The sequence below is a fragment of the Pseudophryne corroboree genome, chromosome 1, assembly GCF_028390025.1.
Source record: "Pseudophryne corroboree isolate aPseCor3 chromosome 1, aPseCor3.hap2, whole genome shotgun sequence".
NCBI classification, from domain to species: domain Eukaryota; kingdom Metazoa; phylum Chordata; class Amphibia; order Anura; family Myobatrachidae; genus Pseudophryne; species Pseudophryne corroboree.
Window position 1 is genome coordinate 659,634,351 of NC_086444.1, and position 13,932 is coordinate 659,648,282.

At 43.3% G+C, this 13,932-nt stretch overlaps 1 protein-coding gene and 2 pseudogenes across 2 annotated transcripts in view; 2 read left to right on the forward strand and 1 right to left on the reverse strand.

Moving 5' to 3' along the window:
* Window positions 1-533: 533 nt before the first annotated feature.
* On the reverse strand, window positions 534-652 carry LOC134946123 (5S ribosomal RNA; annotated as a pseudogene).
* Window positions 653-7,681: 7,029 nt separating this feature from the next.
* On the forward strand, window positions 7,682-7,800 carry LOC134950033 (5S ribosomal RNA; annotated as a pseudogene).
* Window positions 7,801-10,509: 2,709 nt separating this feature from the next.
* Window positions 10,510-13,932, forward strand: part of XPA (XPA, DNA damage recognition and repair factor) — a 117,524-nt gene continuing 114,101 nt past the window's right edge. The window contains exon 1 of one of the 2 annotated variants that reach the window (XM_063914664.1): window positions 10,510-10,800. In XM_063914664.1, the coding sequence (XP_063770734.1) occupies window positions 10,653-10,800 (148 nt within the window). In that variant the 5' untranslated portion in view covers window positions 10,510-10,652. The remainder of the gene's footprint in view (window positions 10,801-13,932) is intronic. The other variant, XM_063914665.1, reaches the window with a different exon arrangement.

Below are 13,932 nucleotides of genomic sequence, written 5' to 3' on the forward strand. Positions count from 1 at the left end.
GTTTTCTAATTCTAAAATTGTATGGTGGTGCACCCTGAGTCAGTATGGGAACGTAGACAATAGGGAGAGATGAAGACTCTTTTGTGGGCGCACTCTTTACTTTACATAAATATAGAAAATAGTCAAAGTAGATTAAAATACAAATTTTAATAATTCAACAAGATAATTCAACAAAATTAGGACAATTAGTGGTTCATCAAGAAGATAATGGTGGTCAAATAATTAACAAAATATTCGAAATAGCACTATGTGCTGATATGAAATGAAAACTGGGTTTTGGCTGACGGGAGGAAATTCTAGACGTTATATATTAAATGGTACATTCTACTAATAAGCCAATCACTGTTATGCATTCCCCTGTAATATAGTCTGGATACTGGTGATACTTAAGAGTAGTATAAATGTCTCTGTCTTGTCTCCTGCCAAAGAAGAGAGGGGAGGTGGGGACGGAAGGGGGAAAGACAAAGAGTGGAAGTTGAAGAGCAGTGTGAATCTGCTGTCAGTGTTAGACACTATATGGGCTCAATCACTGAGCTCTACTGCACTGAGTATTCCTCAATGGTCACCCACTTGAGTACTGACCCAGCCCAACACTGATTAGCTTCCGAGATCGGGCGGCTTCGGGCGTTTCCAGTGTGGTATGATAGTAGAGGAAATGACCAATATTTCGAAGCTCTGGAATCACTGATGAGAGTTCACAAATTTACAAAGTTATTCAGGACAGATACCAGAAATAGAGGAAATCAGATGGATCTGCAACTAATGTTAGACAGGGACGTGACCCTGAATCACTGGTGAGAGTCCACGAAAAATAAAGAAGGGAAGAAAATAAGTAGATAGTGATAAAGTCTGATAGGCTTTAAATCCCAAATATGGCAATAGTAAAATGAGCTAGAATATTTACTTTATAATTGGCAAAAGTTGCCTAGATACAGGGTGCCTGAGATAACAAAGCAGAGACAAAGAAGAAAAAATGACAGAGTACCAGCTATGAAAAAGTATCCAATATTAATTATTGGTACTTTAAAGTAGCAATGAGGTTGTAGCTGAATTGTAACTAGAGTGTAACTGTTACAAAAGTATCCACTGCAGGTTGTCAATACTCCAAAAGGATATACATAAATAGCAGTGGGATTGTAACTGGGTTGCAATGATGTGTCCAGACTAGGGAGGATCTATCGAGGTTTATAGGTTGAATCACTGCCAATATCATCACACGAAGAAATGGAAATAAAACATTATAATAAAGTTTATGAATATTGCAGATATTGATGTAACTGCTAAGGCAGGCAAGAACCTATTAGCACAAAGTCCGTCTAGTAAAAAAATGTATAGTAGTAAATGCTCACAAGAGCAAATGAAAAAACATATTAAGCTACTGCGGGCCTGCAACTCCCAATATACACTATGTAGTCAAATTGTTGTAGATAGGTAAGAAAGGAGAGTTGATATTACCCGCGCCAAATGTAGGGGTAGATTAGCCCCTTCTAAAGTATTGACATCCGCCTCCTCTCAAAAAGGTGCTGTCAGTCTGCTAAGCGCCCCGGACATCTCGAATGATGGGGGAGTTCAGGAGCCGCCGGTCTGATGGTGTCCTTTCGGATACAAGCCGCCGTCAGACGTCAGCTGCTTCAGTCAGTTGCGATAGGTGAGAGTCAGGGGAGACGGAGGGCACAGGCAGATGCCAGATAATGTCCGTGGTTCCGGTCAGCCAAAAGGACAGAGGTGATGTCGGAAAACGCGTTTCACACGTCCGCCGGGCTTGATCACTTCCTGTTGTGGTCTTGATCCCAGCAGGTTTTTAAGGAGAGGTTAAGTCAGTATCTTCCAATCAAAAAGGAGGAGGTGTATGAGTCCTTTGATTACCAGCTGAGGTCTTACGACTTGAATACTCCGGGTAGATTAACACTGAATCACTTGTTGATTGACAGGAGAAGCCGTTATCCATGTGAAAAAATAAAATAAAGAAAAAAAGAGTTTTAAAACACACCAAAGTAAAGTTCTTATTGACCGGATAATGAATCATATGCAGCATGATGCAAAGCTGAATTAGGTGAATGCAGGTGATTAGTCTAATATTGCAAACCTAATGAGAAATAATGAAAATAATAATGAAGGTAATAAGAGTAGCATGATTAGACCATATAAATAAATATTGTTGCTTGCTGAAGTGATTAACCTTTAGACCGATGAGTGCGGGTCGTCCCTATTGTATACCTGGCTTATTGGTTTTTGACAGTTTGCAGTGCGAAGCCCGGACAGGGATAACTTACTAATAGGACTAGTGGTAATTGCATCTAAGCCACTATTTATAGTCACACAGTATTGTCCAAACCAAATAGGCTAATAAAATAGGTGATTGTTTAATCAACTGTTACTACACAATCTGCGGTCCTAGGTCCGAGCAAAGAAAACTAAATAGCCATTCATTTGTCATAATTAGATATGAATTGCTACAGGTGATCAAGCAATGTTGTGTGTGTATTTTTTAATTGATTAACTAGTGATTCAAGGAATGCTGATTATATGGCGCGTGTATAAGATATTGTAGGGTGCCTCTACTGGTCAAATATAATAGTCACTATTGCTGCACGGTCAGCGGTCCTAAAACCGAACAAAAAGGCTCCCTGATAGGGCTGAGAAATAGCCTTACTTTAGAAATGAATTGATCTAAATTAGTGATCATACAGTATCTCGCTTATTAATGATCATCCAGTATCCTGTGTAAACAGTAAATTGTTAAGGTAGTGATATAAATGCTAATTACGTGGAACATGTCTGCTGTTTAATGCGGTTAACCTATGGGTCAGAGATGCTGAATGCTAATGCCGCATAGTCCGCGGTACTAAATACGGGCAAAAGAAAGGGAAGAAAGAAAAGGAAATGAGGGGGCTCCCTAGTAGAGCTGATAAGTTACCATGATTTAATAAGAGCCACTGATAGTGAACCAGCAATATTGTATATGCAAGTTAAAAAAGTATCTGAGTGGACACGAGTTGTACGGAGCATGCATGAGTCTCTGTATAGTAGCATCTCCCATCAACAAGGAATAAAAGCGACTAAGTTCTTTTTGGACATGAAAGAAAGAAATGAGTTCAATGATTTTATTTGTGAAATGTTGAGCTTCGTACTTAACAAGAAATTTTTCACCTTCGGTGATCAATTTTTCCAGCAGATCCGAGGGACAGCGATGGGAGCGGCTTGTGCTCCCACGTATGCAAATCTGTTCCTCGGCTGGTGGGAACAAACCATCGTGTTCAGGGATGAGAACCAGAAATATACACAACATATTCTGAATTGGCTGAGATTTATAGATGACATTTTTGTGATCTGGGACAGTGATGAACAACTTCTACTCGACTTTATAAATCTACTCAACAACAACAGTCTTAATATTTTTTTGACCTATACAATAAGCAAAGAAAAGGTATCCTTGTTAGACCTTAATATTTACAAGACAGCTACTGGAACCCTGGCCACAGAACTATATCGAAAAGATATGGCTACCAACAGTATTCTGTACCAGACAAGTTCTCATTTTCCGCCGACTGTCGAGAACATTCCCAAAGGGGAATTTCTCAGACTCAGACGTAACTGTACAGAAGATACCATATACAAACAAAAAAGTCACGATCTTGCGGCCCGACTACACACACGTGGGTATAGCAAACGTGCTTTGAAAAAAAGCTCCTAAAGCCGTTCTCAAAATAAAAAGAGATACTCTGATCTTTCAAGACAAACCAAAGAAAGAAAAAGATGATACTAAAATTAGCTTTGTAGGTACCTTCTGCCCAGAATGGCATCAAATCAAAAACGCGATTCACAAGCATCTACCGGTCCTGCACCTTCATGCAGATCTATCACCTCTATTGGATTCAACGCTCCAAATCAGTTGGAGGAGAGCCAAGAATGTGAAGGACATGATCGTTCAGAGCCACTTTACACGTAATCCCACCAAAACCAGCAATATAACAGGGTCCTTCCCCTGTGGGCAGTGCAAAGCCTGCCCTCAGATCCAGATCACCGACAAGGTCACAGATAGATTAGGACGTGATATTCAAATACAACATTTCTTTAATTGTAATACAGAAGGAATAGTCTACTGTTTAATCTGTAGCTGCAACCAACGCTACATCGGTATGGCCACAAGGAAATTCAAAACCCGGATTCTGGAACACATGGGAAATATCAGAAATGCCTCGTCTGATCTACAGAAAGGCAAAAAAATTGACATCGGTAGCAAGGCATTTCCATGCTCAACATCATGATTCCCCATGTGAAATGCGAGCATTTGGTCTCGACAGAATTCACTTAGGCATACGTGGGGGCGACCTAAGTAAAGAATTGATCAAAAAAGAAAGCGAATGGACTTTCAAGTTGGGGGGACTAAAACCAGCAGGCCTAAATGAGTATATCAACTATAGCGTATTCATATGATACTAATATCAATTCAAACAATGTGGATTTACTCGCTAATCTAATGTCCACACCCTCAGCATAATTGCACATAGTCCTACGATTTCTCATATTCCACACCCACCAGACCATTTGACAACAGCATCACAACATCTTCACTCACATTTCGGTATTTATTCATTCACACATACACCTGTGTTTCATGTGTTTATGTGTATGTATGTGTGTATATATATATATATATATATATATATATATGTGTGTGTATGTGTATATATATATCTATATATATATATATATCTATATATATATATATATATATATATATACATAACCTAACCTCTTTTCTAATTCTAATTTTAGATCATATTCCAAGCATTAAGTCTGTACGCTATCCTTCACACATAACTCCATCACAACTCCACACCTCACTAGTCCTCTCCTCATATATATATATATATATATATATATATATTTTTTTTTCCCAGCACGCACTCCTAACCTATACCTTTCCCCCTTTACCCTGTTTCACAGATACTTACCCTAATACTAGAACATTCACCCTCAATCTTTCCATTGTACTCACTAACGGACCCTATACTTATTTTCGCAAACATCCCACGGGCTTCACTTAGCCCCTTATACCTGTCTATTAGCACATGATTTCAACACTAATCAATCTAGTTAAGTGCACTTTTTCAACTATATCTCCCAGTATAAACCCCCACTCCCAAACCCCTCCCTTAGGTTTTTATTATTATACATATTAATTCTCTACCATCTACCCTTTACGGGTTGAATTAGAGCCCTACAATTACACCCAACCAAGGGCAGTGAACAGTGCCTTGCCATGTTTATGTAATTAGTTATTATAAACACAATTCTCATTAATCAATGGATTAATATTCGGCAACAGTAACAAGTATCTGTGACCCATAGGGAGATCCCCTAATATTTCATGCATGCTCCGTACAACTCGTGTCCACTCACTTTTTTAACTTGCATATACAATATTGCTGGTTCACTATCAGTGACTCTTATTAAATCATGGTAACTTATCAGCTCTACTAGGGAGCCCCCTCATTCCCTTTTCTTTCTTTTGCCCGTATTTAGTACCGCGGACTATGCGGCATTAGCATTCAGCATCTCTGACCCATAGGTTAACCGCATTAAACAGCAGACATGTTCCACGTAATTAGCATTTATATCACTACCTTAACAATTTACTGTTTACACAGGATACTGGATGATTATTAATAAGCGAGATACTGTATGATCACTAATTTAGATCAATTCATTTCTAAAGTAAGGCTATTTCTCAGCCCTATCAGGGAGCCTTTTTGTTCGGTTTTAGGACCTCTTACCGTGCAGCAATAGTGACTATTATATTTGACCAGTAGAGGCACCCTACAATATCTTATACACGCGCCATATAATCAGCATTCCTTGAATCACTAGTTAATCAATTAAAAAATACACATACAACATTGCTTGATCACCTGTAGCAATTCATATCTAATTATGACAAATGAATGGCTATTTAGTTTTCTTTGCTCGGACCTAGGACCGCAGATTGTGTAGTAACAGTTGATTAAACAATCACCTATTTTATTAGCCTATTTGGTTTGGACAATACTGTGTGACTATAAATAGTGGCTTAGATACAATTACCACTAGTCCTATTAGTAAGTTATCCCTGTCCGGGCTTCGTACTGCAAACTGTCAAAAACCAATAAGCCAGGTATACAATAGGGACGACCCGCACTCATCGGTCTAAAGGTTAATCACTTTAGCAAGCAACAATATTTATTTATATGGTCTAATCATGCTACTCTTATTACCTTCATTATTATTTTCATTATTTCTCATTAGGTTTGCAATATTAGACTAATCACCTGCATTCACCTAATTCAGCTTTGCATCATGCTGCATATGATTCATTATCCGGTCAATAAGAACTTTACTTTGGTTGTTATAAAACTCTTTTTTTCTTTATTTTATTTTTTCACATGGATAACGGCTTCTCCTGTCAATCAACAAGTGATTTAGTGTTAATCTACCTGGAGTATTCAAGCCGTAAGACCTCAGCTGGTAATCAAAGGACTCATACACCTCCTCCTTTTTGATTGGAAGATACTGACTTAACCTCTCCTTAAAAACCTGCTGGGATCAAGACCACAACAGGAAGTGATCAAGCCCGGCGGACGGGTGAAACGCGTTTTCCGACATCACCTCTGTCCTTTTGGCTGACCGGAACCACGGACGTTATCTGGCATCTGCCTGTGCCCTCCGTCTCCCCTGACTCTCACCTATCGCAACTGACTGAAGCAGCTGACGTCTGACGGTGGCTTGTATCCGACAGGACACCATCAGACCGGCGGCTCCTGAACTCCCCCATCATTCGAGATGTCCGGGGCGCTTAGCAGACTGACAGCACCTTTTTGAGAGGAGACGGATGTCAATACTTTAGAAGGGGCTAATCTACCCCTACATTTGGCGCGGGTAATATCAACTCTCCTTTCTTACCTATCTACAACAATTTGACTACATAGTGTATATTGGGAGTTGCAGGCCCGCAGTAGCTTAATATGTTTTTTCATTTGCTCTTGTGAGCATTTACTACTATACATTTTTTTACTAGACTGACTTAGCAGTTACATCAATATCTGCAATATTCATAAACTTTATTATAATGTTTTATTTCCATTTCTTCGTGTGATGATATTGGCAGTGATTCAACCTATAAACCTCGATAGATCCTCCCTAGTCTGGACACATCATTGCAACCCAGTTACAATCTCACTGCTATTTATGTATATCCTTTTGGAGTATTGACAACCTGCAGTGGATACTTTTGTAACAGTTACACTCTAGTTGCAATTCAGCTACAACCTCATTGCTACTTTAAAGTACCAATAATTAATATTGGATACTTTTTCATAGCTGGTACTCTGTCATTTTTTCTTCTTTGTCTCTGCTTTGTTATCTCAGGCACCCTGTATCTAGGCAATTTTTGCCAATTATAAAGTAAATATTCTAGCTCATTTTACTATTGCCATATTTGGGATTTAAAGCCTATCAGACTTTATCACTATCTACTTATTTATTTTCGTGGACTCTCACCAGTGATTCAGGGTCACGTCCCTGTCTAACATTGGCAGCAGATCCATCTGATTTCCTCTATTTCTGGTATCTGTCCTGAATAACTTTGTAAATTCGTGAACTCTCATCAGTGATTCCAGAGCTTCGAAATATTGGTCATTTCCTCTACTATCATACCACACTGGAAACGCCCGAAGCTGCCCGATCTCGGAAGCTAATCAGTGTTGGGCTGGGTCAGTACTCAAGTGGGTGACCATTGAGGAATACTCAGTGCAGTAGAGCTCATTGATTGAGCCCATATAGTGTCTAACACTGACAGCAGATTCACACTGCTCTTCAACTTCCACTCTTTGTCTTTCCCCCTTCCGCCCCCTCCTCCCCTCTCTTCTTTGGCAGGAGACAAGACAGAGACATTTATACTACTCTTAAGTATCACCAGTATCCAGACTATATTACAGGGGAATGCATAACAGTGATTGGCTTATTAGTAGAATGTACCATTTAATATATAACGTCTAGAATTTCCTTCCGTCAGCCAAAACCCAGTTTTCATTTCATATCAGCACATAGTGCTATTTCGAATATTTTGTTAATTATTTGACCACCATTATCTTCTTGATGAACCACTAATTGTCCTAATTTTGTTGAATTATCTTGTTGAATTATTAAAATTTGTATTTTAATCTACTTTGACTATTTTCTATATTTATGTAAAGTAAAGAGTGCGCCCACAAAAGAGTCTTCTTCTTTCCCTATTGGCTGTAACTTTGCATTATCATAGTCGACAGTGGAGTTAAACTCCGTGTCGATACCAGTGTTTGTTATTTTGGATAGTGAGCATTGTGAGACTCTGAAGGTCTCTGTGACATAGGGACAGACACAGGTAGATTTCCTGTCTGTTCCCTAACCTTTTGTGCAATGAATTCACCTTAGCACTTACACATATCCAGACAGGTGTCGGCGTTGTCGACGGAGACACCCTCTCACACACATATCCGCTCTATCACCTCCTTAGAGGAGCCTTTAACCTCAGACATGTCGACACATGCGTACCGACACACCACACACACAGGGGATGCTCTATTTGAGGACAGTTCCCCCACAAGGCCTCTTGGAGAGACAGAGAGAGAGTATGCCAGCACACACCACAGCGCTATATAACCCAGGGATTACACTACAACTCAGTGTTTACCCAGTAGCTGCTGTATATTTAATTTTGCAGCTAAATTTATGTGCCCCCCCCCCCCCTCTTTTCACCCTTTGTGTATGTGGATACTGCAGGGGAGAGCCTGGGGAGCTTCCTTCCAGCGGAGCTGTGAAGAGAAAATGGCGCTGGTGTGCTGAGGAAGATAGCCCCGCCCCCTCAGCGGTGGGCTTCTCTCCCGCTTTTTATAATGTTAATGGCGGGGGTTTTTGCACATATACAGTTTTATAGACTGTATTATGTGCTTTTTGTGCCAAAAGGTAATCTAATTGCTGCCCAGGGCGCCCCCCCAGCGCCCTGCACCCAACAGTGACCGGAGTATGTGGTCAGTAGCGGATCTTGCCACGGGCAAGCAGGACTTTTGCCCGGGGCGCCGCCTTCCGGAGGGCGCCGCACCGTGGCAAGATCCGCCACTGCTGCCCGCTGTGTCCCCCGTCCGCCTCCGCTGCCCGGCCCGCTGTGTCCCCGCCTCCTGTGAAGGGAACTAGACGCTACGCGTCTAGTTTCCCTTCGTGGAGAGTACCTTTGCTGAGCGGTGCGCGATGACGTCATCGCGCACCGCTCAGCATTCAAGCGGCGCTAGTAATGTACAGGGGGCGTAACTGACCACGCCCCCTGTATTAGGCCACGCCCCATTTCCTGCCCGGGGCGCAGAGCGGCCTTGAACCGGCCCTGTATGTGGTGTGCTATGGGAGCAATGGCGCACAGCTGCAGTGCTGTGCGCTACCTTAATGAAGACAGGAGTCTTCAGCCGCCATTTTTCGTCTTTTTTCTTCTGTCTTCTGGCTCTGCAAGGGGGACGGCGGCGCGGCTCCGAAAACGGACGATCGAGATCGGGCCCTGTGTTCGATCCCTCTGGAGCTAATGGTGTCCAGTAGCCTTAGAAGCAGAAGCTAGCTGCAAGCAGGTAGGTTTGCTTCTCTCCCCTCTGTCCCACGTAGCAGTGAGTCTGTTGCCAGCAGATCTCACTGAAAATAAAAAACCTAACAAATACTTTCTTTTCTAGGAAGCTCAGGAGAGCCCCTAGAGTGCATCCAGCTCTGGTCGGGCACAGATTCTAACTGAGGTCTGGAGGAGGGGCATAGAGGGAGGAGCCAGTGCACACCAGATATAGTACCTAATCTTTCTTTTAAGAGTGCCCAGTCTCCTGCGGAGCCTGTCTATTCCCCATGGTCCTTATGGAGTACCCAGCATCCACTAGGACGTCAGAGAAATTTACTTAAAAAAATTCAATTTTTTTTTTTAAACTTCTCAATTTCGACAGTGTCTGCTATGGAGGTACATACTTCACAGTTCACAATTACCCTTGAGGGGGATTTATACATAAGTATTTCACTTAATCTGTCGATATATACATGTAGCAACAGCTGATCTGTTTTTAAACCAGGTATATGTTGATATAGTGTACGATTTCTTTATTAATGACAGTCAGCTGAAAGACTCCAAAATTAGGTATTGATATAGACATACTTACTAATTTTCAGAATCATTACATTTTCACGTTTTTTAGTGACAGAAATGGTTATATATATATATATATATATATATATATATATATAAAATACTCTGTATATAAACGAGCAGAGAGACTACCCAGAGAGAGCAGTAACAAGTAGCACCCGGCAGAGCCACAGGAAGCCCACTCTGTTTGTGTACACCGGCAAGCGTGTGACGCGGCGTCCCAGGGGTAACAGATTTTATACATGGGAAGGAACACAGGCCTGCAGTCTAGGAGCTACCCCCGGAAGTGGGACTCGCCAGTGACGCAAAAAATAAGTCGCGCTGCGCTTACGTTCCTGACGATGCGTAAACACATGGACGTCAGCGCTGCGCGACTTTCGGACGCTTTACAGTGCTGGGCAGCAGGGGAGCCCCTCCGGGCGGAACGCCCGACACATTCTAAACGTGGGGAAAACATGCTGAAGTAGTGATGGAGCCGGAGCTAGTGACAGAGCCTTCTCCGGAGAAGGAGAAGCCACTGCCAGCTGCTGTCATGGCTAAGATAGAGCGTAATAGGCAAAGGGCGCTGATGCTAAAACAGGCACGGCTAGCCAGCAGACCGTACCCCACTGGTGATGGTAACTATAACGCGCACAATACGTGTCCATTATCAGAATCTAACACAAGCTTAATATACATGTTTTATGTACATGAAGAAAACGTGTTTAATGGGACAGTGCTGTTAATAAGCATACACTGTACTAATGTTGGGAAACCTACAATATACATAGGGGTCTATTCATAGAGCAGTGAAAAGCCCTGGTGTGCGCTAAACAGGGCTTTTCTCTGCTCCCTTTAATTCATACAGAGGCACATTTACTAAGCAGTAATAAGAGTGGAGAAGTGAGCCAGTGGAGAAGTTGCCCATGGCAACCAATCAGCACTGAATTAACATCTATAATTTGCATACTATAAAATGATACAGACCTGCTGATTGGTTGATGGGGAAATATCTCCACTGGCTCACTTCTCCGCTCTTATCGCTGCTTAGTAAATGTACCCCGTAGTGTCTTACCGCCCCTCTAGCAGCTGTTTTCTCTACCTTGCTCCTGTCCCCGCAGCTGAATCGCAACACCATTCTAATGAATGGTGATTGCAATTCATGTAGGTACGGAAAGCTATGCTTTCCGTTTCGTCCCTGACATTGGTTTCGCCATTTCAGGATGGCGTAGACTGGCAGCAGAATGTAGAAGGTGATGCCAGCCAATCAGAGGAGATCAGGGCATATGCAGTTATGCATATGCCGGGTCTCCTGACTGCCCGCCGCTGCTGCCCTGATGACTACTCACTGCTCTCCTTCCCCCGCCACTGCTAAAATGTGACCCGGCATACACATATGCCGGGTCACCTTGTTGCTGCCCTTGCTCAGCTGTTTGTCAGCTCCCTCCCCGCTCCCCTGTGTCCTGCCGCTGGAGGTCTTGTTTCCCCGGCACATGCACAGATGACACATGGAGGCAGGGCGGACACTGCGCATGTGCAGAAAACCCCAGCCGCGGTATGAAGAGAGAAGTCGGGATCCTGGAACAGCCGGATACCGCATTGCATCAGGGAACAGGTAAGTATTAATGAATTGCGTTGGAAATATAAAAAAAAAACCCTGAAATAAGAATGCGATGTTTAGTGAAAAGTTAAACATAAACATTGCATTCTTACATGAATAGACCCCATAGTCTTCTGCTGGATGATCAATCGTAACGTTAACTAGCTTCAGTTAATTTTTTTTTTTTGCAGAAATGTACTGAATTGTCAACCCATTGAAAATAACCGCATTACTTGATATTTCTCTGACGTCCTAGTGGATGCTGGGGACTCCGTAAGGACCATGGGGAATAGACGGCTCCGCAGGAGACTAGGCACATCTAAAGAAAGATTTAGGACTATCTGGTGTGCACTGGCTCCTCCCCCTATGACCCTCCTCCAAGCCTCAGTTGGATTTCTGTGCCCGGCCGAGCTGGATGCACACTAGGGGCTCTCCTGAGCTCCTAGAAAGAAAGTATAGTTTAGGTTTTTTATTTTACAGTGAGACCTGCTGGCAACAGGCTCACTGCAACGAGGGACTAAGGGGAGAAGAAGCGAACCTACCTAACTGGTGGTAGCTTGGGCTTCTTAGGCTACTGGACATCATTAGCTCCAGAGGGATCGCACACAGGACCCGACCTCGTCGTCCGGTCCCGGAGCCGCGCCGCCGTCCCCCTTACAAAGCCAGAAGCAAGAAGGTCCGGAAAATCGGCGGCTGAAGACTTCTGTCTTCTCCAAGGTAGCGCACAGCACTGCAGCTGTGCGCCATTGCTCCTCATGCACACCACACACTGAGGTCACTGATGGGTGCAGGGCGCTGGGGGGGGGCGCCCTGAGCAGCAATATTTACACCTTGGCTGGCAAAACTGACACCATATATAGCCCCAGGGGCTATATAGGTGTAAAATTACCCCTGCCAGAATTACAAAAACAGCGGGAGAAAGCCCGCCGAAAAAGGGGCGGAGCCATCTCCCTCAGCACACTGGCGCCATTTTCCCTCACAGCTCCGCTGGAAGGATCGCTCCCTGGCTCTCCCCTGCAGTCCTGCACTACAGAAAGGGTAAAAAAGAGAGGGGGGGGGCACAAAATTTAGGCGCAGTATATTATGATAATGCAGCTATAAGGGAAAACACTCTCTATAGGTGATATCCCTGTGGTATATAGCGCTCTGGTGTGTGCTGGCATACTCTCCCTCTGTCTCCCCAAAGGGCTTTGTGGGGTCCTGTCCTCTGTCAGAGCATTCCCTGTGTGTGTGCTGTGTGTCGGTACTGCTGTGTCGACATGTATGATGAGGATAATGATGTGGAGGCGGAGCAAATGCCTGTGAATGTGATGTCACCCCCTGCGGGGTCGACACCTGTGTGGATGGACTTATGGAAGGAATTACGTGACAGTGTCAACTCCTTACATAAAAGGTTTGACGACATAGGACAGCCGGCTACTCAGCTTGTGCCTGTTCAAGCGTCTCAAATGTCATCAGGGGCTTTAAAACGCCCGCTACCTCAGAGAGCAGACACAGATGTTGACACGGATACCGACTCCAGTGTCGACGACGATGAGACTAGTGTACCTTCCAATAGGTCCACCCGTTACATGATTGAGGCAATGAAAAATGTATTACACATTTCTGATAGTACCCCAGGTACCACAAAAAAGGGTATTATGTTTGGTGAGAAAAAACTACCAGTAGTTTTTCCTGCATCTGAGGAATTAAATGAGGTGTGTGAGGAAGCGTGGACTTCCGCCGATAAGAAATTGATAATTTCTAAACGGTTATTGGCAGCGTACCCTTTCCCGCCAGAGGATAGGTCACGTTGGGAAACACCCCCTAGGGTAGATAAAGCGCTAACACGTTTATCAAAAAAGGTGGCACTACCGTCTCCGGATACGGCCACCCTAAAGGAACCTGCTGATAGAAAGCAGGAAACTACCCTTAAAGCTATATACACACACACGGGCATTATATTGAGACCAGCTATTGCATCGGCATGGATGTGCAGTGCTGCAGCTGCGTGGTCAGATTCCCTGTCGGATAATATTGATACTATGGATAGGGACAATATTTTGCTGACAATAGAGCATATAAAAGACGCTGTCTTATACATGCGTGATGCACAGAGGGATATTTGCCGGCTGGCATCAAAAATAAGCGCTTTGTCTATTGCCGCCAGGCGGGGGCTATGGACTCGGCA